We start from the raw sequence: 26,640 nt of genomic DNA on the forward strand, positions 1-26,640 counted from the left end.
TATGGCAACATCCTTCCCTCCACTTCCTGATCGCCCTCAGAAAAGAGGGCGCACCGATGATTTATTCCAGTTTTTTGGTCGACAAAAAGAATCCTTCCCTCGTTTTCACGTGATCCACTCTGAAAAACCAGCTAAACAAGTGCGAACAATCTCTCCGTTCCTTGTATCTAAGTCTCTTACCGAAGTTTTTGGTCCAGGATATAAGGTGTCGAGGATGGCTAGCGGAGACCTCCTCCTGGAGCTCCGCGATCAGAAGCAATTTGAAAAACTGCCTCAGCTAGTATCATTTGGGGAGACCCAAGTAGTAGTAACCCCGCACCGCACGATGAATACTTCCCGCGGCGTTGTCTCGGACGATGATTTGCTGGAGCTCTCTGAGGCTGTGCTCTTGGAGGGCTTCAGCGAACAGAATGTCATAAATGTCCAAAGGATCAAGATAAGGCGAGACGGTAAAGAAATTCTGACCAAACACCTAATACTCACCTTCAATTCAAGTGTCCTGCCCGAGTCAATCGAGGCCGGGTACATCAAGCTTCGTGTACGCCCGTATGTCCCAAATCCCTTGAGATGTTTCAAATGCCAACGTTTTGGCCACAGCTCGCAGAGCTGCCGAGGCCGCCAAACATGCGCCAAATGCAGTGCCCTTGAACACGCAACTGAAGAATGTAAGAACTCTCTACACTGTGTAAACTGTGATGGGGATCACGCCGCGTACTCACGGTCGTGCCCATCCTGGAAGAAAGAAAAAGAAATCGTAACGATCAAAGTGAAAGAAAATATCTCATTTAAGGAGGCACGCAGGCGGGTTGCATACCTGCCAAAGAAAAGCTTTGCCGAAGTGGCGCGTCAGGGGGCAGCGTCACAACGGCCTCCGGCGGCTGTCCGACCCACAAGCAGTGAGTCGGCAGTCACGCCATCTGCCCCCGCGACGGTTGCAGCTAGCGCTGCTCCGTCAACCGAGAAAAAGGAACCATCGACCCCGAAGGAGGGCGCAGCCGAGGCTGCCTCAACTTCCGAGGTTCCTTCATGCGCTGGCAACGGCCGGCGTAGCCAAGTCCCTCTGGGAGCCCCATCGACCTCCGGGCTGGTGGGCGCAGGGGTCTTGCCCTCCAAGGCGGGACTCCCTCTGAAATCTTCCCGCTCGCAAGAGCACGTGTCCGGCGCCTCACAAGAGGCAATGGACACTACACCCATCCTCAAGGCGCACCAAGCGCCTAAGGAGCGGCGAGGCTCCCTCGAACGCTCCAGAAAGAACAAAACCCCTATTACAGGGCCTCGAAAGGGTTCTGTAATCTAAGGCATCCCGTCCGTTTCCGTAAACACAGCACCAATTTATTTTAAATATGGATACACAAATCATTCAATGGAACATTAGAGGTCTCCTTACAAACCTTGATGATTTGCAAGAACTCATCCACAAACATAATCCAAAAGTGCTGTGTTTACAGGAAACACATTTAAAATCCAGACACGCAAACTTTCTCCGTACGTATGTTACGTTTCGTAAAGATCGCGATGATGCCATCGCATCATCGGGTGGCGTTGCGATTCTCACACATAAAAGTATAGCATGTCAACCTTTACAGCTTCGAACGCCCCTTGAAGCAGTGGCGGTGCGAGTTGTTCTGCTAAACAAACTCATCACTATTTGCTCGCTTTATATACCCCCACATTGCAAATTAACTAAACATGAATTTCAGTCCTTTATAGATGAACTGCCAGAACCCTATGTTGTTCTTGGCGACTTCAATGCGCACAGCTCCCTGTGGGGCGACTCTCGTATAGATGCGCGAGGTCGTCTTGTTGAACAGTTCCTCTTCTCTTCTGGTGCATGCCTGCTGAATAAGAAGGCACCCACATATTATTCTCTCGCCAACAGAACATTCTCATCAATTGACCTCAGCCTAGTTTCCACGTGTATACTGCCTGAACTCGAATGGGAAGTTATGAACAATCCTTACGGGAGCGACCACTTCCCGATACTGATAAAAACATCTAAAGAAAACGAATGTCCTCCACAAGCTCCTAGGTGGAAGATAGACACAGCCGACTGGGAGAAATTTCGAACTCTCACTAACATCTCATGGGCCGACATGTCTTCTCTAGAAATTGATGCTGCTGTAGAGTATCTTACATCATTCATGATGGATGCCGCATCAAAATGCATATCCGAAGCGAGTGGTCTGGCATGCAAACGGCGTGTACCGTGGTGGAACAGCGAATGTCGGACCGCCCGTAAGAATCAGAACAAGGCGTGGGGGTTGCTGCGAGCTTCTCCCACCGCTGAGAATCTTGTCAACTTTAAAAAAATAAAATCCCAAGGTAGGAGAACCCGCCGACAGGCCAGAAGAGAGAGCTGGCACAGGTTTTTATCGAGTATTAACTCGTTTAGGGATGAGGCCAAAGCCTGGAACAGAGTTAATAGGATTAGAGGGCGGCAAACACATTCACTCCCCCTGGTGAACACACAGGGCGATACACTGCAAGACCAGGCAGACTCACTTGGGGAATATTTTGAGAGCGTGTCAAGTCCAACAAATTATACACAGTCCTTCCTCAAATACAAAGAAACAGAAGAACGTAAGCCATTAAGAAGAAAAGGTCGAGAGAATGAGCCTTACAACCGTCCTTTTTGTATTGCTGAATTAAGAGCTGCCTTGAGCGTATGCAACAGCTCCGCACCAGGATCTGATAGAATCATGTATGAAATGCTCAAAAACTTACATAATGACACGCAGATTACACTACTCACACTTTTCAACACCATTTGGGATGTAGGGTACCTTCCAACCGCATGGAAGGAAGCCATTGTGGTCCCTGTTTTGAAACAAGGCAAGGACCCTTCCTCAGTGGCAAGTTACCGCCCGATAGCCCTCACAAGTTGCATCTGTAAGGTGTTTGAAAAAATGATTAATCGGCGACTCATCCATTTCCTTGAACTGAGCAAAATCCTTGATCCCTATCAGTGCGGCTTCCGAGAAGGGCGCTCCACAACTGACCATCTTGTACGTGTAGAAGCAAATATCCGGGACGCATTTGTACACAAACAATTCTTCTTATCCATATTCCTCGATATGGAGAAGGCGTACGATACGACGTGGCGTTACGGAATCCTAAGAGACTTGTTAGAAATGGGTATCCATGGAAATATGCTTAACCTAATAGAAAGCTATCTGTCCAGTCGTACCTTCCGGGTAAAAGTAGGAAATGTACTTTCGCGTCCTTTTACGCAAGAAACTGGTGTACCGCAAGGAGGCGTGCTCAGCTGCACACTCTTCATCGTGAAGATGAACACGCTTCGCGCTTCATTACCACCGGCAATCTTTTATTCTGTCTACGTGGACGACATACAAATAGCTTTCAAATCCTGTAACCTCGCAGTGTGCGAGAGACAGGTACAGCACGGCCTGAACAAAGTCTCAATGTGGGCAGACAAGAATGGATTTAAGATCAATCCTAACAAAAGCTCTTGTGTTCTTTTTACAAGAAAGAGAGGCCTGGTTCCGGATCCTTCCTTAGAACTGTGTGGACAACGAATACCTATCAGCAAACAGCACAAATTCTTAGGTATCATACTTGACTACAGACTCACTTTCATTCCACACATTAAATATCTGAAAGAAAAATGTCTAAAAACAATTAACTTATTGAAACTTCTATCCCAGACTACATGGGGTAGTGATAGGAAGTGTTTAATGAACCTATACAAGAGCCTAATTCGGTCTCGATTGGATTATGGTGCTGTAGTATATAACTCTGCCGCCCCGAGCGCACTAAAGATCCTAGATCCTGTCCACCATCTAGGAATCCGATTGGCCACTGGCGCTTTCAGAACGAGTCCCATACAAAGTCTATATGTAGAATCAAATGAATGGTCTCTCCACCTACAGAGATCATACATTAGCTATACATATTTCCTTAAAGTACGCTCTAATCCTGAACATCCATGTTTTGATACCGTTACTGATATGACGTGCGCTACACTTTTCAGCAATCGTCCCTCCATAAGACAGCCTTTCTCGCTGCGTGTGAAGGAGCTTAGCGATGAAATGCATGTCCCACTCATCGAGCATCGCTTAATGCACCTAACCAAGCTCTTACCTCCTTGGGAGTGGCAGGTGATACAATGTGACATATCCTTTATGAAAGTTACAAAGCACGCTCCTGAGGCCGAAATCCGAATGCATTTCCTAGAACTCCAGCACAAGCACTCCTGCGCAGAGTTCTACACAGACGCTTCGAAGTCAAATGCCGGGGTATCCTATGCAGCCGTCGGCCCATCGCTTTCGGAATCCGATGTACTGCATCCGGAAACAAGTATCTTTACGGCCGAGGCCTACGCACTACTCTCTGCTGTAAAGCACATAAGAAAATCGAAACTTCCAAAAGCAGCGATCTATACAGACTCTCTCAGCGTCGTGAAGGCCTTAATGTCACTCAGCAAACATAAAAATCCCGTATTTAATGAATTATATTCGGTCTTGTGCAAAGCGTACTCATCTAACCAGAATATCATAATATGCTGGGTCCCTGGCCATAGGGGAATTGAAGGTAACGTTCTGGCGGACGAGATGGCCACGTCAATCACAATGCAAGAGGTTAACCCTACCGCTGCGGTGCCTGTCACAGATCTGAGGCCTTTCCTGCGAAGGAGGCTGCGAGATCACTGGCAACGCATCTGGGACGCGGAAACAGATAATAAGCTCCACCTGATAAAACCACAGTTAGGATTCTGGCCCTCTACTACAAAATCACGCCGAACAGATGTCCTATTCTGTCGTCTCAGAATAGGACACACGTTTGGCACACATAGTTTTCTACTAACCGGAAGTGAGCCTCCAGCCTGTGGTAGATGCGGGGAGAGGCTGACCGTACTCCACGTCCTCCTGGAGTGTCGGGAAGCCGAATCTGAGAGAAAGAGACATTTTCCCTTAGCATATCGGCAGCACATTCCCCTTCACCCATTAATGTTACTCGGCCCAGAACCGCTATTTGACACCAATGCACTTTTAAGCTATCTGAAAGATGTTGTATTGCATGTTGTTAGCCCCACATGTTCGTAGCGCCTCCTCTCTCCAGAGGATGGCGCTGTGATAGTTCTTTCGTATAGCACGTGCCTCTAGGCCCTTGTGTTTCAAGGGCTCCGGCGAGGCAACAGTGCTCCAGCTATTTTAACCATCTCATATACTTTCAATTCTATGTCATTCTTTTACGATGGATTTTAATGTTCATGGTATTCGTCATTAGTCATCGCCATAATTTTATATCACGTAGATTTTATGCACTTTACAGCAACTATTTTTAGGCCACTTTACAGCCAAGTCACATCTCCATAATACATCGCCAACATCACCACTTGTCATGGCGCTCTTTGGCCACACCTGGCCCTTGCGCCATTAAACACCACATATCATCATCATCATGTATGTTGTTTGCATGATCAGAAAGAATTTAAGCATTGTTCACTTCAGTTTGCTGAGTGCTTGTGGCCTCTCCCTTACGGGGCTATGAGCCATTGCATTTCTTGCTTTCTTACGGGAGTATGAATGCTTAAGGGGATATGAGCCATTGATGATGATAGTTTTTGTTCACGGAAACCAAAAATGCATGGAACCTTAGTCGTATACAACTTCGCTGCAAAATGCCGACGGCCCAAAGAGTAAAAATACGTCAAAAATTCTCAGATTAATGTCAAATTCCTCAGGTAGCTGCCTGTGAATATCCAAGCATGTTCCTAATTCACATTTATTTCACATTTGTAGTGATGATTATGAAACTTTCCTGATTCGGCTATATGCCACATACTCTGATATCGTCCCACTTTCTTGCCTTGTCGTGCACTAGCTTGCCAAGGTCGCCCATGAGCATAGAGACATGTCGACGGCGGTGTGATGCCGACGCAGTGACGATGGAATGACGAAGGAATGACATCGATTGAACGACAAAGGTATATAGCGACGACAGCATGGCGACAGGGCGATGTCGTTATTTAAATTATGACGATGATATAGGGACGACAACGTCACGACGGCGACATGTCAGCGAGATGACTACGACTGTAGTCGACGATGGCATACGGTGGCGGCATGGCAACGAATGCATGATAGCGTCCAAGTGACGATGACGTGACAACCACGGCATAATCACGATTGAACGACGACAGCATGATTACAATAAATTGACGCCCAGGGAATGACGTCGACGAATCGATGAAGGTGGTATGACGATGACGGCATGATGAAAATGGAATGACGATACCGAAGTGATGACAATGATGGAATGACAACGGGACGACGATGGTATGATGATGGTACGACGACAAAGGTATGGCGACGACGGCATGACGAGAATCGGATGTCGAAGTTGCAGCGATGGCCATGAAGCGACTGCGACAGCATTCCGACGATGGTATGACGAGTGCATGACGATGACTGCATGACGAAGATACAGCGACGATGAGTGCGCGACAACGGCTCGAGGACAATGGAATAACGGTGAATATTTGATGACAACGATGACTGTATCATGAAAGCTGTATGACGACGATAGTGTGACGACGTCGGCATGGTGAGTGTCGGATGATAAAGCTGGACATACGATTATGGCACTTCCACGAAGGCATTACGTAGTCTGACAACGAAGGCATGATAGCTACTGTGTGACTATGACGCCGGGACAAGGGTAGCGTAATCACGAACGACTGTACGAACGACTGTACGACGTCAATGCAATGAGGAATAAAGGCGGTACAACGACGACTGCATAGGACAATGGGATGATCTTACTGAAGTGATGACAATGAAAAAAACGGCATTGTGACGACGACGGTGGCGTGATGACGACGGCGTGACGAGAGTTGGATGGCACAACTGGAATGACAACGATGCAACGACCACGACGGCACAACGATCCCGAACACATAGGTAGCGGCCCAAGCTATCAGGCTACTTGGGCCACTGGGTCGGAGTATAGCGCTTCACGTTTCACGCCTCTACACCGCTTGCAAAGACGTGATCAATTGCGTTTTCTAATAGAGGTGTTGCTAAGTGTCCTTCAGGGTCGAACTCAACCATACAAAAACCATTTGGGAAATTTAATCCAGCACCACAATACGCACCCGCTTTCCTTCCAAACTCCTCCACGCCAACGTCACAGCTGTTCGTGCTGTCCTTTTCCGACCCTAGGTTACGCCAGTGACTCCACTGATACGTCTAATTGGTGAGACACTGATTGCAAACCCTAAAAAAAAGCAAAGACCCTTATATGCTACAACTTACGACCGTAATGCGATAGCATTAACAGCATCGACCCTCCCACGCCTTTGGTTGCTTTCAGGCACGGACCTTTGTGAGAACCTTTGCGAGAAGCTACCGGTGCCGTGTTCGGCCCGCCAAGTCACAACCCTCTTATTAACAATAATCGAGATCGGCCTAGTCTGCTATTGCATGGTCTCCGGAAACAGCCCAGCTTATATGGCGAAACAACCGACCCTGAAAGCCCCGTGGCGGTGGACGAAGGAAGCCTCGTTTGAGATAGACACGAACCGTCGCGGAATTCAGCGCGTGCCAGACAGTCGCGTCAGCAACATCATTGCCAATATACGAGAAATCGCCACGGTCGCAAGCGATAAGCGACGGGCGGCATGGATGAAAGCCGATCCAAACACTCCTCCGGCTGTATGGCGCCCAACGTGGGGACATCGCTTTGAAACTTGGCATTAGTTCCCTGTATACTGGCGCTGCAACCGCCTCTCGGATATCAAACTTCCTGCTAGCCGACGTCAATTGAGGCAGCGAGTGCACGTGTTACTCCTTCGTTCATGCAACTACTTGATGCTGCACGACCTGCCGTGGTGGCGTAGTTACTTTGGTGTGGTACTGCCAAGTCCGAGGTCGCGGCATCAAATTCCGGCCGCGGCGGCCGCATTTCGAAGGGGGGGGGGGGGGCCGATATGCAAAAACACATGCGTCTGCCGCGAGTTGGGTGGACGTTCAAGAAACCGAGGTGGTCAAAGTTAACCCGGAGTCTCCCACTACGGCGTGCCGCATGCTCTTATCCAACGCAAGAATTTAATTACTGCTGCATGACCGTAACAGAGCGGCAGAATAAGAACGGAGGAAGCACAGTGTGGCGCCATATTTATGCCTGTTTTCGTCGCCCAAACTCTCTCTGTTTTCCAGAAAATGGCACCCCCCCCATTTTACTACTACTACTACTACTACTACTACTACTACTACTACTACTACTACTACTACTACTACTACTACTACTACTGTTACTTCTATTAACTGCTACTACTAATGTTACTACCACTAACTGCTACTACTACCACTACTACTATTACAGCTGCTAGTGCTAGAGTTACGACTATTACCACTACAACAGCTCCTAGCAGGGACTGCTGTCGTTGCCACGGCCCCTACCACTACTACTGCCCCTACATTACCTCTTCTACATCTGCTAGTACTTCAACTACGCCCGGTACTGCTACAGCTAGCGGCTACTATGCTCTTTCTTACAAGTCGTTTCTTAGTTTGCAACGCCGGAAGCTACAGGACTCCTTATTAAATTGGATAGCTGACTGGCCCACGAGATTTGTTCACCCACGCCGCGTCATCTGCTCTACGGCTGCTTAATTCGCGGTGCACGATGTGCCTGCGAACAGGCCCTAATACGTAACCCATCGCTGTACCGTATCATGCACCAAGTAAAAACAAAACTCGCTAATAATAATAATAATAATAATAATAATAATAATAATAATAATAATAATAATAATAATAATAATAATAACTTTATTTGCATCCGAAATATACGTCTCCGGAGGCTTACAGAAAAAGCTGTCGCATTGCAGCTTGACAAGGCCGCAGGCCTCCGCACTCGCAACTTCACGTAGCAGTCAGCAAATTATGTAATATATATGAGTTATAGTCAGCACTCACTGAAACACATGCATACAAAAAGATAGAACTCATTCCATATTCAGACATCGTCATACAAATTACAGGTTATGAAGTACAAACATTCAGCTTTCAAGACACTGTTTATCCATACAAGAACACCACCAGCGCACACAAAATGCACCGCAGAAAGCGCACATAACTCCGCTGTGAAAGTGCAGCAAAATTACTAACTATACTATTCTTGTTTCCCTTTTTGTTTCCTTCTTCTACGCACTAAAGTATTTTCGAAGGTCCGCAAAAGTAATTTTGTCGGGCTCTATATTTTGTTTCTGTGGTGTATTCAATAACCTTGGCAGCCGGTTTTTTAACATCTGTAAGCCATATGTCGTCCTACAAGTATCTATTGCCCATGTTTCAGATTTTCGCGTATTGTATGTAGTAGAGTGATATTTCAGCTTCGCTAACTGACGCAAGAAACAGGTATTATTTTTGATCTCTTGTTTACATCGCTTGAACAGGCAATAATCATAAATATTTGTTACTGACATAATGTTGTAGCTGCGAAATAAGGACTCAGATGGATAGTACCTGGGTACATCCGCAATAACTCGCAGAAACTTCTTTTGCAAAACATGGATTTTTTTGCAGATTGGTTAGCGTCATAGAGGCCAAAACTAGGTAAGAATAATTAAGTCTGGAACAAAATAAAGTATTGTAGATTAGCATCATTACACTGCGTGGTAGTATGCTTACGTTCCGATATATGCGGTCAATTACTTGGGAGAGTTTTGCTGCTAACTGATCTATGTGCTCGTCCCAAGACAAGGTATGGTGGAAGACAACACCCAGTGTTTTAATAGAAGGTACTATTTCAATTGGAGTTTAGTTCAGTAGAACCCTTTTATTTAATGTTATCTTCTTGTTTCTATATATAGCGTGAAATAAAACTGCCTTTGTTTTCCGTACATTTATTTTTAAGGCATTTTATTCTGTCCACTTTTCAAGTTTGCCCAGGATTCCGTTGGCATTGCCAGTCATTAATCAGACAATAACTTCCTGAACTATATTCCACTGCGCAAGGATGCTGCCTTTGTACGCCCCGCACCTTCGGCAGCGCTGCAAACGACTTGTGGGGTATTAGTACTGTTGTTGCCACTGCTCCTACTGCTGCTACAACAGCTGCTGCTACTACCACTTTCATTACTACCGCTCCTAATAATCTAACTACCGCTTGCACTACTGCAGGAGCTATAAAAACACTACTACTACAGTTGCCGCTGCTCCTGCATCAGCTATACTACCGCTTTCAGTACTACAGCTGCGAGTACTTGAACTACTACTTGTACTGCTACAGCAGCTGCTGGTGTACTACTACTATACGGTTGTCACTGCTCCTACCACTGCTACTGCTACTGCTGCTGCAGCTACTATAGTTACTACAGCTGATAGTAAATGTAGAAGCACTTGTGCTATAGCACTACGACTGCTAGAAGTGTTTTTAGTATTCGTATTATACCGCCTTGCCATTACTACTGGAGGCACTTCTAATGCTGCGACTCTTCTTATTGCTTTTCCACCCAATGTGCAAATGTTCCTTCTGTGGCGGTCCTCTTCTTTCTCTTTTTTTTTTTCTTCTTAGTGTTTCTGGCTTTTTGGGGCGCCGTCTTGAGGCGCAGGCAGCTTAAGTGGTTGTCGGCGGCGTATCTGGAGCGTCTTTTACACTGCCACATGCAGCGTTGGTGGTGGAGGTGATGTCTTCCGAAATATAATTCCCTTTCATGAGACAGAAAAAAAAGCGCCTTTGTCCCAACGAACAATGTTCTGTGCCCCGTGCGAATTCTGCGTAGTACATTTGTTTATCGTAAGGAACATTTCTGTTACAACTGAGTAGTCATAAACTGCTTATATTCGTACGGTAGTATGAACAGTTCAATTATGAGTGAACCTACTTCTGGTACCATTATACCAGAGGAAAGTTCGAAAGTTTGGGAAATAAATGCGTAGCGTTCAAGACGCAATACCGATGAGGTGCTATTACGTATGTTTAAAGGGCGTGCTTATGTATCTTTTTTTTCTAATAGGGCGTAAGACAGTCAAGCCTGAAGCTGCTGGTCCCTAAAATGCAATCAGTTCATTCGGCCTAGGCTCTCAAATGACGCAGCGACTTTTTTTTTTTCATGCATGGCTGACGCTTTAGCACCGAGAATGTGGCTCACATGTGTTACGACGCAATTCAATAAGTGGCATGAATTATTTTTTTTTTCATTATAAGCTCATGACGCCTGCTACTCGTTGCAAATAGCATATTGAATCTAGGTTCTGTTGTGTTATTCATTTGTTTCTGTGGAGATGTTGAGGTAATGCATCTGCCACTCCACTTCCCTATGTTCCGCGGCAGAAATGAAGAAATAAATAATAACGAAATGAATGAAAAGATGGTAACGAAGCTAATAGAGGTAGCAATGACACAGCGGGAAGTTCACTCGCCAGCTAATGTCAGTCCATGCCGCTACCTGAATGAAATGTACAAACTGCAGTGTTCGTCAATTGGTGCAAAAGTCCTCCGCGCACTAGACGAAACTCAACAATTTCTTAGAAGAAACGCAATCGTAGTCTTACAATGTAGCCTTATTATGCTGTGAACTGTCAGGATGCAATGCAGACTGCACAACTTGTATTATATTCAATCTCGACTAAACTTCGAACCTATATTATTGTTGGAAATGGATATGTTATAAATTTTTACGGCTGGTATATCTGTGAGCTGTTGAAGCCTAATCGGTTTATTTCTGTATCTACAATATATGCGTGTGTTAGTATATATGTGCGTATATGTGGAAGAATATGTGCATGTCACCAGTATGTGTTAATAGCTATGTTTTATCATTAATCTGTTTCATCTCCTGAATGTCACCACTGCTAAAAGTTTCCAGGTTGTCCGGGCCCAGTCAAGCTGTAAAAAAACAGCTTTTTGCCCAGGTATCCCTACCAGAAAGGTCTACCTTTTCTGGAAAATAAAACGGAAATGAAATGAATTTACGCATGCTTGATCGGCCGTTTTGCAAGCAATTGAAGCAAAATGTGCCTTTCTTTTTTTTTTTTTTTTTTTTTTGTTGACAAACTTGAAAGTTGACAAGTCAGACAAACGGATTTCACCGAGCGATCAGAGTGAATAAATGCATTGCGCTTGCTTATTGCCGCCTGCTAGCACAAAATGCGAACAAAAATGCACAAAATGCGAACAAAAATGTCGGTAAGGTCATTACAGAAATGCTATCGCATTAACATAGATGGCCATTTCCGACGCGTTCGTGCAATTTTCTTTTCATCATGTCTCGAGGTAAATGCTCCGAGTTTTGACATAAGAACTACATATAGAAAAATGATATCCATGGTTTCCTTGCTTTCCGTCGACCATTTTGCAGCCACAGCAACGCTATGTGTACACATACATTTTTAATGGTTTGTTTGTTTGTTTGTTTGTTTGCTTGTTTGTTTGTTTGTGTGTTTGTTTGTTTGTTCAGTATAGCGGGCCTCATTAGCCCAGACCGTAGGGGGAAGGAAACATAACCGCAGTACACAAAAACATAAGCATGCGCAACGAATGGACATCAAAGGAAAAACTGACATCCGCCCGTCTTGTAGCACGAAGCTGCAAAGAAAAACAATGCGGGTTTCGCAGAGAGAAAAATTCGCAGTTGAACAAAAAATTTCTCTTGGTTCGGGATTTTCCACGGACATCAAACTAGAACATCAGAAACACACAATAATCCCACGTGCGTTAAAAAACGAAATTTTACTAATGTGCGTTGAGATTCTGACGTTTCCTTGTTTACCTTACAGGCCATCGCATACTTTCACAAATTAAGATCTGCTTCTTCTGAAACAGTAGGGCGCGCTCGAAATGTTTTTAATGAAAGACCGAAATGTCGGAAGACAAGGCTTGACCTTAGGCAGAATGTTTTATTGGCCCTCACAGTACCTGAAGCCACCCTCTTTAATATTTTTTTTCTTTGTTTATTTATGACAATCGGCAGGGGTCTCCACACAAGTGTTTCGACCAAGATACTGGCATCGGAACAGCAAGCTCCTCATCAAATAGACGGCACACTCGAGACTTTATCGCACTCGGACGAAATGCGGGTCGGATAGGGGACTTAAGTCGCTGACGCACAGGCTCACTGAAGAGGCATGAAAAGAAAGAAGCGAATGCGCGTATCGGGCAAACATCAAGACAGGCACCGGCGGCCAAGGGTTACGGGCCTCACATGTGCACGTCATGACGATACGCACTTCAGCGTGGCGAACGACTCGTCCTCGTCCCTGTGCTCACGACGCTTTGAAGCAAGCCACGATGGCGTCCTGCGGAACCAGAAAGATCCTTCGTTTCGCGGCCGCGTTGTGCTTTGTTGCGGCATTCCAGACCACCCATGTGAGTGTTGCTCGTTCAAATCTCCGTTGCATTTACGTGAGTTGTTTGATGTCAATTAACTGCGGCAACGCCGGAAGAAGTAAAGAAAGCCTGGGGAGCTATGCGAAGGGGGAATGCAGCTGGGGAGGATCAGGTAACAGCAGATTTGTTGAAGGATGGTGGGCAGATTGTTCTAGAAAAGCTGGCCACCCTGTATACGCAATGCCTCATCACCTCGAGCGTACCGGAATCTTGGAAGAACGCCAACATTATCCTAATCCATAAGAAAGGGGACGCCAAGGACGTGAAAAATTATAGACCGATCAGCTTACTGCCCGTTGCCTACAAAGTATTTACTAAGGTAATCGCAAATAGAATCAGGACCACCTTAGACTTCTGTCAACCAAAGGACCAGGCAGGATTTCATAAAGGCTACTCAACAATAGACCATATTCACACTATCAATCAGGTTGTAGAGACATGTGCGGAATATAACCAACCCCTATCTATAGCTTTCATTGATTACGAGAAAGCCTTTGCTTCAGTCGAAACCTCAGCATTACGGAATAACAAAACCTCAGCAGGCATTACGGAATCAGGGTGTAGACGACCGTATGTAAAAATACTGAAAGATATTTATAGCGGCTCCACAGCCACCGTAGTCCTCCATAAAGAAAGCAACAAATTCCCAATAAAGAAGGGCGTCAGGCAGGGAGACACGATCTCTCCAATGTTATTCACAGCGTGTTTACAGGAGGTATTCAGAGACCTGGATTGGGAAGAATTGGGGATAGGAGTTAATGTAGAATACCTTAGTAACTTGCGATTCGCTGATCATATTGCCTCGCTTAGTAACTCAGGAAACCAAATGCAATGCACGCTCACTGACCTGGAGAGGCAAAGCAGAAGGGTGGGTCTAAAAATTAATCTGCAGAAAACTAAAGTAATGCTTAACAGTCTCGGAAGAGAACAGCAGTTTACTATAGATAGCGAGGCACGGGAAGTGGTAAGGGAATACATCTACTTAGGGCAGGTAGTGACCGCGGATCCGTACCTTGAAACTGAAATAACCAGAAGGATAAGAATGGGATGGGTTGCGTTTGGCAGGCATTCTCAGATTATGGACAGCAGGTTGCCATTATCCCTCAAGAGAAAAGTGTATAACAGCTGTGTCTTACCAGTACTCATCTACGGGGCAGAAACCTGGAGGCTTACGAAAAGGGTTCTGCTTAAAATGAAGACGACGCAACGAGCTATGGAAAGAAGAATGATGGGTGTAAACGTTAAGGGGGGGGGGGCGGATAAGAAGAGAACAGATTGGGTGAGGGAACAAAAGCGAGTTAGTGACATCTTAGTTGAAAAGAAATGGGCATGGGCAGGGCATGTAATGAGAAGCGAAGATAACCGATGGTCATTAAGGGTTACCGATTGGATTCCAAGAGAAGGGAAGTATAGAAGGGAAGTAGGGGGCGGCAGTAAGTTAGGTGGGCGGATGAGATTAGGAAGTTAGCAGGGACAACATGGCCAGAATTAGCACATGACCAGGTAGGGTTGGAGAAGTATGGGAGAGGCCTTTGCCTTGCAGTAAGCGTAGCCAGGATGATGAGGATGATGATGATGATGATGATGATGATGATGATGATGATGATGAACTGCGACAAAACGAAAAGTATTTTAACTAACGAGCCCGATGTTCCAAAATCGTGGCGAAAGACAAGAACAAACAGAAGCAGTATACATTGATGAGAGGAGTAAACAATTACGCCCGTCAAACGCACATGCCGGAATTTGTGTGAAGCGAAGCTTTCGCCAAGTGATAAAATTAAATCCTACGGCACCAAATTCGTTGGGTACAAGTGTACTTATTGTCATTCTATGCAACGTGCAATATCCTGCAATGTTAATCGGTGCGCACAGCACGGGTCACAACTTTAATTTCGCAGTGTTTATGCTTATGCGCTACGAAACTATAGCTAAATAGAAAAATGCGATTTCACGCACTAAAGCACGCGGCGATGTCACGTGCTCACAGGCGCGCGCACGTGCTACGTCACGTGACGCGGGCTACTATTCAGTGAGTGAGGAGAAGCAGCAGTAGCAGCCCCGGTCAGAAAAAGATCGAAGCGCTCGCAACGTAAGCATCGCATTAATGAGGAACTTTAGATTTTGCGCATTCAAAGTTTGGTGACGCGAACCACCGGCTTTGCAAACTAATGCAAGAAGGTGTACAGAAGAAGGCTAGCAGGTCGTGACGCTTTGGATGCGCAAAGTTCCCTTTGAATACAAAAAAAGCCGTGTGGGTGGGAAACATCTAAAACTTCCTAATAAGCTGCGGCAGTGGCTACGCCATTCCGCTGCTTATCATGAGGTCGTGTGTTCGAATCCCTGTCCTGGCGGCCGCATTACGACGGAAGCGGAATGCGGGAATTCGATCATGTTCCGCGCTTATATGGTGCAGGTTAAAGACCCTCAGACGGTCAGAAAAATTAATCCGGAGACGTCCGCTGTGGCGCCTCTCCTTCATCCCGCTGTACATCTTCTGCACGTTAAACCCCACGACTTCATTTAGTTCAAGAAAGGTAATAATTGACTTGACCGCTAACCTCGTTCGCTTTTTCGCTAGTTTTCACAGAAGAAACGTAGCTGGGATGCGCACTGAAATAGTAGGAAATTATCGTTAATCCCGAGGATGGCCGAGTGGCCCAAACGCGGGAGTGTGTAGTTAGCAGTGGTTGTATCATAAAAAAAACTAAAAAGAAACATTAAGCCAATTCAACGCGCCTAACGCGCATCTTGAAATCAGTGTGAAGTAAAGCTTTTGCGAAGTTAACGAAACGCTGTAAATTTTTTTTTCCCCATTTCGTTCCTGTGTTGTTGGCCTAATGGGAGCTGGAGCCAATGCGCATGCGCACTTGCGCACCCGCGTGATACGCAGTGCGGTAACTCTTAGATTGGCTTAATTGTTTCTCTTCGTTTCTTGAATATTCTAAATGTGTACCGCCCGCTGCTTGGCCAATCCATCCCCAGCCGAACTTCCGCACCCCCCGCGCCCCCCGTCGTGGATATGTGGCATAGTATGGAAATTATCGTCGCCGTAGACCCGCGGCTTTTATGTCCGAGGAGCTACCTAGTTGGTGCTGCCACGATTTGTATACGTGCCAATGGGGCCTTGGAAAATGTATTTGCCACGTGCACCGCTTCGTTTAACTCTGTAGTATGTGTGCATTTGTTTATATTTCTTTTCACGTGCGTGCCTAAACATAATGTAAATGACATTCCCCTACTGATAATATTCCCGTACATTACAGAGAAAGAAAGAAAGCGTCATTCAGGGCCTAATTACTAATCCCAGCCTTTCCACTAAGATAAGTCATTAGACCTCAATGACTCTTTCTGTCATCTTTCCGCTTCTTACCGGTGCGTTTTTCCTTGCAATATTTGACTGAGGTGTTACGTGAAAAACTGTACATAGACCTTTTGATGTGTTATTTCCTGTGCCATTGTACCGTGAATTATATTGTGCAGGCAAACACTCTAAAAACTATAGGGAAAGATGTTTTGAAACGCGTCTAAAAAATGCTCGTTGCGCCAGGGGTCAAAACCATTTTTTTAGGCTGCACACAGGAACCTTACCCGTTAAAACATGGTTAGAAGAAAAGGGTTTATTTGTTCCGTGGGGTACTCATTGTTTATTATGCAAAAAACCAGATACAATTGAGCATGTTTCTAGATTGATGGAGTGGGGTGTTTTTCTGGGACATCTTACAGAGAACCTTGAAAAAAGACTTGCCATTAAGTCCGCGTGGAATCCGTTATCTCACGGTCGAAAACGATGGTGTGCCTTTTTATCTGGTTATGCTCCTGGGCCTGCGCAATACAGGGAGAACTCGGACGGCTGTACACAATGCGGATATCGACGCTAGACCAGTCCGCGAATATTTTTGCGAATCTGTGTCCCATTTTGTCGAAGTGCAGAAGGTGCAGACGTATGTACCAGAGTGGGTTCCAAGATTTCAAATGTTGTCGCACATGCCGAAATACTGATGACTTCTAGTCAGCAAACAGCTGACGGTTCTCAGTACTATGATCTTGTTATTCTGTTCTTTTGAGCTCGTAAACTCTGTGTCAAGCGAGGCAATAAAGAAAGAAAAGTCATTGAGGCCTAATGATTAGAGCACCGTGCTGCTGTGTTGGAGGACCGGTGTTCGATCCCACCATCAAACATGTAATTCAATTTTTCTTTTTTCTTTTTTTTTTTGTATAAGCTCTCCTGCCAGGCGGCAGCTCCACCCAGTCAGCCAGCAGCCATGGAAAGGATGGCTGGTTTTAAAGAATTTAAGCAGGTCTTTCAGTTCACCTAATACGTTTGCTGTTAAACTGACTCCCACGAATAAGATCGCTAATAAAGATCAGCAACTTTAATTTAATACGCATCATGTAACAGCGAGATGACTCCAGCGTATTGGACGCAAAGGCAACGCCAGACGTCACAAACCGGGTTAGCGAATGTTGAGCAGAATGATATCCCCGTGCCCAGTTTCAGATCCTGTAAAGCTTCATGTTACGTATAATAGACTGGTGGGCGACAAGTGCTGTCGAGCCGCCTTAAAGGAGTTGTTGTCGTCTTACTCCTTCTACGTTCTTTAGTATACCTTCCTGTGTTCTTTCTGCCGCGTGCTCACAGGCTTTCCAAGATGCTTGCCCGCGACCTTCGGCCATCAAAATAGTGGACGTCGGCTTCGACTACGTCACTTTCGAATGGAATGCAACTGAGTGAGTGTTTTCTCTGAAGTTGCTGCTCACGTATGCGTATTTATTTTTTCGTCAGTAGCTTAGTCAGCTTTAGTTGACCGTACCCTCTTCCGTATCTAAAATAGCTGCCAAACCACAGAAAATATAAATGGGAGCCAGCGGTTATCTGCGTTGCAGCGACCATCGAAGCGTCTTAAATCGTTCTTTGCTAGAGCACGGAAAACTTTTTTCTCAAGTGCTGCTCGCTTTCCTCTGCTTCCGAACGCCAGTCTGCGAGCCATGGAGGAAGGAAACTGAGGAGAGGCCCTACTCCCTCCGCGCGCTGGGAGAATAGTTTGGAGGAAATGACGTAGTAGGTTCTCCTTTGTTTTGCCGTTTTTTTATTTCTTTGCTGTAGTGGCCCCGCCTTTCGGGCCACAATGGCGGCTTTGTTATTGTTCTGTGCTCTCACACGTGTTGCTCCGTAGGTTGCGTACCGTGGCAAAGGCGCCGTGCGGGCAGGTTTGCGTTGGTCTCCGTGTTTTGTTGCGCTGCGTTATCTGGACCGTGCTCTACCGGATGTTGCTGTGGCCAGGTGGGACAGGAGGAACTAAAGTTCGGGAAATGAACGCGCATGCAACGCTGTACGCAATGTACCGCGCCACGGCAATGGCAACGGACGAACGAATATCCGCGGGAAATTTTGCCCTCTTTGGCGGAATCATGCTAACGTGCTAACGGTTGTTTAGTATTGCTGCGGAGCGCGCGGATCCGAGCAGCACGCTTGCGCGCAGCGCGGCGTGGTTTCGCGAGGAATGTAAACAAGAGAGGAGAGCTGGCCCGATAGGCGGAGCAACGCCATGAGCAACGCCAACTTCCGGCTTCACTTTCGCTTTACAAAGAGTGACGTCAGGACCTCTCCTTAGTTTCCTTCCTCCGTACTGCAAGCAAAGATTACGAACGTAATAGCGACGCTGGTGCAACCCTGGCCGCACCCTGCAAACGCAAGCCATCGTCTCGGACGCCTTAAAAACAAAGCTGAATTCTTCAATTGGGCAGACATTCGTAAAACTACAGGAGGCTTTAGCGTAGACATTGCGAAGGCGCCAATTGTTACGTTCGCACAGTTCATGCTTCATATCGGGGTATTTCCAAAAAATATACCCGACTTATTATATTTCACTCGCTGCCCCAGTGACACTGACGGCGACCACCATTCACGTGGGGATTTCAAGATGACTGTAAGGAATTTCAGAAACTGAACTATTGGGATCGACAACGGCGCACAGTGACGCGTTCAACGCGTCGTAAGAATCACGCTGTATTTCGAATATTCGTAGAAGTAGGAGGTGCGGGGAAGCTTGTTCACAATACAAATTCAACGCATTTTAGGTCCATCACCACATTATAAAAGAGCTAGTGCAAAAAAAGAGCCAAACCTCTTGAAGACCGTGCCTCCTTCTCTACAGCACACAGCAGGACTGTCCGAAATGTTTACCGCGCATATTGTACTGCTACAAATTCGTACGCAACATTGAATTAATGGCTGCTAGAAAGCTGTCACAGCGCGTATCTTCTTTCTACGATGCAGGAACCTCCAGAACCCCTTGCATTGTGCGTGCGGCTTTCCGGGTGTCTACGCGGACGTCTGTTCCGCGGACACGTATCCCTCGCACTGCAGCAAAAATTTGACTGGCCGCGCCACAGCCGTGTTCAACCTGACGCCCGGCTACGTCCACACCGTATGCGTGCAGACGCAGTGCTCCGAAACCAATTTTTCGGCGCCATATTGCAGGAAGATCCACACCTTGTATTTAGGTATAGTACAGGGCAGTGTACTCTTGACAGCAATCCGGAGTCCGACTAGAAAAAAAGAAACACGCAAAAAAAAAAAGAACTGACGGTGGGCTTGTGCGTGGAAGGAAGTCTTACTGCTGAGAAGCCAGCTTTCGGGCTCGTAAGCGGCCGATTTGGTTAACGTTCGACTGAATTAAGAAACCTCAAAGAAGGCTTCCCTCGCTCTTCACCGTATATCTACAAAGTGTTCGATAATTGAAACGTTCATTTAAATTTCATTTAGGCGAAAGCGAAAAAAGCAAAGAAATAGGGGAGAAAAACCAGCACCAATCGCGTCGTCAGGGAAAACTGACCGACTTGTTCCCCACAGTGTAAAATAATTTACGCCCTTAAAAGTGCAAAAAGGGTGTAAATGTGTAGATAACTCGAACCCTTAGGGTGTAAAAAGGGAGTATACGGTGTAAATGTGTCTATAATCATACCCTTATGGTGTAAGTTATATAAATGACACCCTGTGGGTGTGAGTTACAGACACATTTACACCCTTTTTTTACTTTTAAAGGTGAAAATGATTGTACAGCGCACTGTGTGCGAAACGTTGCTTTTTGACCCATTTCGTAAGCGAAATGAAAGGCATGGGTGCACGCTTCAACTGCTACAACGCTGTACCAACTTCCATGACGCCGCACAACGTCACTTTGGCAATTGCATTTGGTGAACCACTGGTAGTAATGAATTGTATTCCATTTGAAGAATAAATATCACTTCCGTGTTTTTTTTCTGCTAATGAAATCAGTGGAACTAGCTCTGAACACTCCTCTGTCAACCCTAAGCTGCGTACGCGTAGCGAGACCAATGTGCGTGAGCCTGAGTAAATGGAGGCAGTAGCACCCGGCAGACGATGTTCTACACTATTGACAATAGGCTATTGTCAGTTGAAAGGATTTTCACATGTCGCCTACAGAAGACATCGCAGCTGAAGGCGACGAAGCGACTACTTCGGTTTTTGAAAGAAACGCGTGCTTGGACAACCGGCTGTGACAGTGATGTCACGTACCATGCAAGCGTGACGGACTGTAACTGACGATGTGCGTGCTGTGCTATGTGCTCTCTCTCCTCTCCATCTTTCATCCCCCCATCCCACTCCCATGTGTAGGCTAGCAAACCGGTAGAGCTAAACTGGTTAACCTCCCTGCCTTTCCTTCTCCACTTTTTCCTTCCTTCCTTCGTTCCTTCCTTCCTTCCTGCCTGCCTTCCTTTCTTCCTACTACATGGCCGGAGCAGATAGGCAAGAACAACCGTTTGTCACTGGCGGTTTCGAGTGCAGAAATGTTATGGCCCATGCACTATTACTTTTTCTACGAATAAGTAATTTTTTTATGAGAGCTTCCATAAGGGTAACGTAACAATCTATAACGATTCAGAAATCTTCATAGAATAAAGATATGTACAATCACATAAACAATCCGCAAGAAATCGTCTTTCGGCAGCTTGTAATACTCAAAAATGCTAAACAAAGCAAGGAAACTCCGTAAATACAGTGAAAATACGAGCAAGTGTGTCCCAAGTAATTTTCTTGCCCTGCCTCAATTGCGGAAACGTTTGCATGAAGTACAGTGCAGGCTGCGTCTTTCAGGAGCTACATTGCAATTATTGTTATTATTATTATTTGATTTGAAAGCATGTGTTTACACACGGCAGGAAAGGGAAAGCGAGGGGTAGTCCTGCAACCACCGCCGGAAGGGGCACCAACGCCTGCCTACTTTTCAGAGACGAGGAGACAGAAACGTAGAAATGGAAGATAGGAAGAAGGGAGGAACGAGGAAAGAAAGAGAAAGATGGCAAACCTAAAAAGAAAATGAAGCAGAACACACACACAGTCATTGACTGATTGATTGTTTGATTCATTCTCTGTTTCTTTTATTAATTAATTGAATATTCCATTCATTCTTTGTCTCTTTAGGGCCTTCGGAATATTTCGTGGACCTGGCCGTACTAGTTGGCAGTCCCACGCAATTGCAAGCCTCTTGGACCACTCATCGCTCTGATGACGACGTCGTGAAACGGTACGAACTCTCGTGGTGGAAGCGTGGCCCCCGCCACGCCAGCGCACCGGCGACGAGCAAATCTACGGCATTCGCCCGCGAAACGTGGATGACCCTCGACGGATTGGAGCCCCACACGAGTTACGCAGTCCAGGTGGTCGCCGTCTGCGAAAACGGCAACGTCACGACGCGACGCCAATCGGCGATCGTGTCGGCTACCACCTATCCCGAAGGCCTCGTGCACGTCTCTGACGTCACCCTGGCCACGACCAATCCGAGGCCTTCGCTGAGCGACGTTTCCGTGGCGTGGAAGGCGAATGCCGCAGATCCGGAGGCACTGGAGCGACACGAGTACCGGGTCGCGCTGTGCGTCGGTGCGGAAGACGTCGCCGAAGGTTGCCGCAACGAAACAGTCCAGGGCGGGCGCACCAGAGTTTCCTTTCCGGGTGTCCCCAATTTCGCGGCTCTGCTCGCTGCGGTGAATCCAGTTTTTAAGATTCCAGGCAGAGCGTTCGAAGGTGAGACCAGCGTGGCTCGAGGCCTGAGCTGGACGCCGAAAATACCGAGAGTCGAAGAGCTAGCCGTCGGGGACGTGACCGGCAGGTCGGCCCGCGTCACCTGGTCGAAGCTGAAAGAGCTTGACGGCGTCCGCGGTGCTCACTACCGTCTGGTTGTGAGCGCCAGCATTGCCGCAAAGAAAGACGAGGAAGGTGGCACTGACACAGAGTTAGAGCAGGCAGAGGCAGCAGGCGACAGATCCGCACGACGCGACGACACCATCGTGCGAGACTTGTCCGCAAGTGAAGCCAGCTTCGAGCTGCTCGACTTGAAACCGTGGAAGAACTACTCCGTCACTGTCACCCCTGGAGTCACAGCGACCGGAGTGGCCGTAACGGGGGAGAGCGCCAGCGAAGTCTTCGAAACGCCAGCGGAACGTAAGTGATTGCAGCACGCAACGCAGCACAAGTTCGAAAGGCCCCACAATCCCTGTGCTCTCAAAGTAGCAAAAGGGAGGGGGCGCTCGGAGCGGCTCGAAAAGTGCTCCAAAGCTCGGCGTGCGAGCGCTCGCAAGGAGGCTTCTGGAGCATTTTTAAAAGCTGTGAAAGGGCACTGAAAACTTTCAGGGGAGTTTGAGGGGGCTGACCCGCTCTAACCCGCCGTTCCGGTATTCTCAAACTATCCTTGACTCGAAGCACTTCCTCCTCCACTACACCGAGTTGAACACAACGCGGCCCCTCGGCCGAAGATAACGCTACATTTCTCAAGAATTCCCGTGGGGTGTCAACAAAACGGAGTGACCACTTTTGCCCAGGGGTGGCACTGTTATCTTTCTCGAGTCAAGGAACAGCGTTGAGCGGTTGAGCGGAGGAGCGTTCTCGAATACGGGTATTACGGACCCTAATTGAGTACTGGGCAGCCTGATTTCCACAATTACAACGTTGCTATAATTGGGTGAGTCTCTCTGCTAACACAAGCTGTTTACAGAAGCGCCATTTACGCCTAATTACCAATGAGGTAATAAGGGAGAGAGAGAATGGGTGGGTAGATGAGGTAGTAGTTTACCTGTTTTGTTTTTCTATGAACAATGTTGTCAAGACTTACCAACAGTCCTTGCTGAAACTACTGGCAGAACAATAGTTCGTGCTTTTATGAGGCGCTGGCCACTCCTTACTGCTTACACGCTAGCAAGTGTTCAACAACATATGCAGAGATACAGCCGCGTAGGTATATACGTCAATAGTTTTCGTAAGCGGATAGTAACCGTAAGTGTAGTAATATGCACAGGTACTCCGTCTAGCACCCACGCCGCCATGAACAGATTTATCCCCGAAGAAAATGCCTCATTAGTATTACGTCACTCATAAAAGCTTGAATTCGACAGGAAATCGGCCAGCTCAATCTCCCAATAACCGATATCTGGGCAGACCAAATGCCCGCCATTTTCTTCCCTCGAAGTTCTTTAACGTCGGCTTTATATCTTACTGAACACTAGCATGTGCGTTTCTTGTTACTGGGATGACACTTTACAGTAGCCAACGCATGATTTCAGTTGCACGCTAGCTTTACGAAGAGCTTTAGTTGGTCCATATACGTCTTCACTGCTTGAAGAATACCCGAAAACCGCAGGCGTAGACAGCCACCGTAATGCTCGTAGCGACACCTTACGACCGTCTGCTCAACTACAACGCTTCGGAAACAATTTTGTGTTCCGCGAGTGTTCTCGTCAAAGGAACAAAAAAAGAACTCCTATGTGCTTTAATTATTCTGTTGGCCCCCACGCCCTTATGCCGGCAGTTGTGTAGAATACAGCAGGCCATGGCAGTAATGATTCATTGCTGTCTCGTTTGAACGTGTTCACGCAAGATCGCGCCAGCAGCACGGCTGCTCACCTCTGCGCCTCTAGTACTGCGCTGATCTCAACGCTCCTCCTACCAACATGCTAAAAACAAACATGCATAGTGTTGTCACGAGAATGCATAGTCATAAACGTCATTGGACGCACCGTTCTCACCCGCTCCCCTACTCTACTGCCGTTGCGGTAGCTGAGTGGCAATGGCACTCTCCTGTTGAGCATGAGGTCGTTGGTTCGATCCCAGTTCGTCGCAGTCGCATTCCGATTGGAGCGAAATGCAACTGTGGTCGTGCGCCGCAGATCGAGGCAACTTCCCATTTCCCCTGTTTAGGTGCATGTAAAACAAAGGAATGCTTTCGCTAAGGAACCGCTAGAATGGTTTCAATAAAATTTTTGGCATTTGAAAGAGAAAATTTGATACTAACAATATTAGGAAGGGAACTTTGCATTTAGGACCTCAATTTTCTTTTTTACTCAAGTTACCAAGAAATCAAAAGGTTTCAAGACAATAAAAGCACCGAGTTTACAAATCTGTAACTCTACACCAGAAACAGGCGTCGCACTTCCTTAAACGGCATCTGTTATAGCGTCTCAAGTGGTCAAACTGAGGTACAGGAATTTAGAGCTTGTGTGCAAATGGTATAATATTTACAAACGTTTTGGAAAAGCCGTGCTCACAAACTAGCAATATATTTCAGAGCGGTGTATACTGCATATATTTCGTCCACTTTAGTTACATTATCAGTTGTAGTTTACAGAATTGTGATATTTTTTTTTATTTTAGAGTTACAATGTTCTAAACTTTACGCTTTGTTTTTCTTTAAATTTGCAATTTTCCAGGATTTCTTTAATTTACCTAAACTAGAGAATCTCCTTCCTGCGATTCCTAGATTTCAACTTCCTTTAAGCGCAACAAACGTCATCGAATACGGTGCTGTAGTTTCCGAGTAATACGATTTCTCCGTTCCCCATTTGTTTAGGTAGGAGATCCTGAGCTAAATCCGGGAGCCCCCCACTGCTGCGTGTCTCGTAGCACGTGATTTACTCCGGAACGTTTGACGCAGTCTACAACCACTGGAGCCAGGGTTTGGGACAATGTACCTCTGAATATCAACAATACCAAAATCAAATTCCTTGTCGAAACGCTACTACATCAGCTTAGTCTAAAGAGCATGGCGTTAATTTGTAATCTATGTGCTGCTGCCTCGTACCAAATTCTTCTCTGCTGAATTTTTTCGTTTTACTTGTTCTTTGATAAGAAAAAATTTTTGTGAGACATAGTTACCGAGAATTCTGTATTTGTTGCCATGGTGCGCCCAATGGGTTACCCTGTCTGAATAATAATTACCCAATTGGATTAAACAGTAGCGCGCTGTTACGGGTGCGAAATGCGTTCGTTTCTTTTCTTTTTTTTTTGTACGATCTTTGAAAGGCAAATCAAGGAATTAAAATGCTAAGAAACACTTTTTTACTTTAGCCCCGGGCAAGCCTCGAAACCTCTCCGTGCACGCACGTGAAGGAGACCTCTACCTGACCTGGCTCGCTCCGGAATCGTGGAACGGGCCCCGCGGTGGCTACGAAGGCAACGTCGCCTGCGTCCAGGACAACGTCAGGGTCAACAGGCCCAGCGTCGTTCTCGGGCCCGACACGACGGAGTTCGCGACTCCGGCACCGAGCCCTGGGACGTCTTGCACCTTGAGCGTCCACGCTTTCAACGTGTACCGCGGGAAATCCCTGGACGGAGACGTTGCCAGGGTCCAGTTCAAGTTTCCCAGCGGCGAATACGCCTTGCAACGGTAGCCGGGACTTTTTCCAGCGACGAATGGGGAGGCAACGTCCCGGAACGCACTCAATAATGTCAAACGATCGCATTCGCATACTCAGAGTAAGGATGAATAAAAGTGAAGGGTGTTCAAGAAAATTGATCACAGCGTTCTGGTGGTCTCCACCTTGTTCTTATTCTGAAAAAAAAAAAGATCAACGTACTTGAGCTATTCCTCCTGCTTTTTTATTCATTTGGCGTGATAGCTGCAGGTGTTTTGCAGCTAAACCGTGCCGCGTTATCGAAAAAAAATTCTCAGAAGTGCGCCGTTCTTAGCAACTCATATACATCAAAGACAGTGAAGGTGTATAAGTGAGTGTTCATAGCCTTCGGAAGTTCTAGGGGTCTCTTTTGCCGCGGCACAAAATCCACCCAAGAGTCTGCAAATCACTCACTGTATCTGGTGCAATGTATTCACTAAAGCCTGGGCGTCTTCGTACACCTCGTTATATATGGGCTGTGTACTACCATGCCCGTGCTAAAACATCCCTAAAATTGTTCTTAGTCAAAGAGGCTCGGACTGCGACACCCAGGAGGCGTCTGACGATTCCTCCTAGCTGACCCTCAACTTGGAATCA

The 26,640-nt window shown here is 46.6% G+C and overlaps 1 protein-coding gene across 1 annotated transcript; it reads left to right on the forward strand.

The window, feature by feature from the left end:
• Nucleotides 1–13,055: 13,055 nt before the first annotated feature.
• On the forward strand, nucleotides 13,056–26,170 carry LOC142564144 (uncharacterized). The gene is made up of 5 exons (XM_075675007.1): nucleotides 13,056–13,335; nucleotides 17,999–18,087; nucleotides 19,637–19,863; nucleotides 21,806–22,822; nucleotides 25,718–26,170. Exons 1-5 carry the CDS (start codon nucleotides 13,183–13,185, stop codon nucleotides 26,038–26,040), a joined length of 1,809 nt encoding a protein of 602 aa, XP_075531122.1. The 5' UTR covers nucleotides 13,056–13,182; the 3' UTR covers nucleotides 26,041–26,170.
• The last annotated feature ends 470 nt before the right edge of the window (nucleotides 26,171–26,640 follow it).

The sequence above is a fragment of the Dermacentor variabilis genome, chromosome 11, assembly GCF_050947875.1.
Source record: "Dermacentor variabilis isolate Ectoservices chromosome 11, ASM5094787v1, whole genome shotgun sequence".
Taxonomy (NCBI): domain Eukaryota; kingdom Metazoa; phylum Arthropoda; class Arachnida; order Ixodida; family Ixodidae; genus Dermacentor; species Dermacentor variabilis.

Excerpts from the sequence above, each read along its gene's own strand:
- LOC142564144 (XM_075675007.1), top strand. The coding sequence starts at position 13,183 with ATGACGATACGCACTTCAGCGTGGCGAACGACTCGTCCTCGTCCCTGT. Across the intron at positions 19,864-21,805 it reads GATCCACACCTTGTATTTAG|GGCCTTCGGAATATTTCGTG; the intron begins GTATAGTACAGG and ends TTGTCTCTTTAG. Across the intron at positions 22,823-25,717 it reads CTTCGAAACGCCAGCGGAAC|CCCCGGGCAAGCCTCGAAAC; the intron begins GTAAGTGATTGC and ends TTTTTACTTTAG.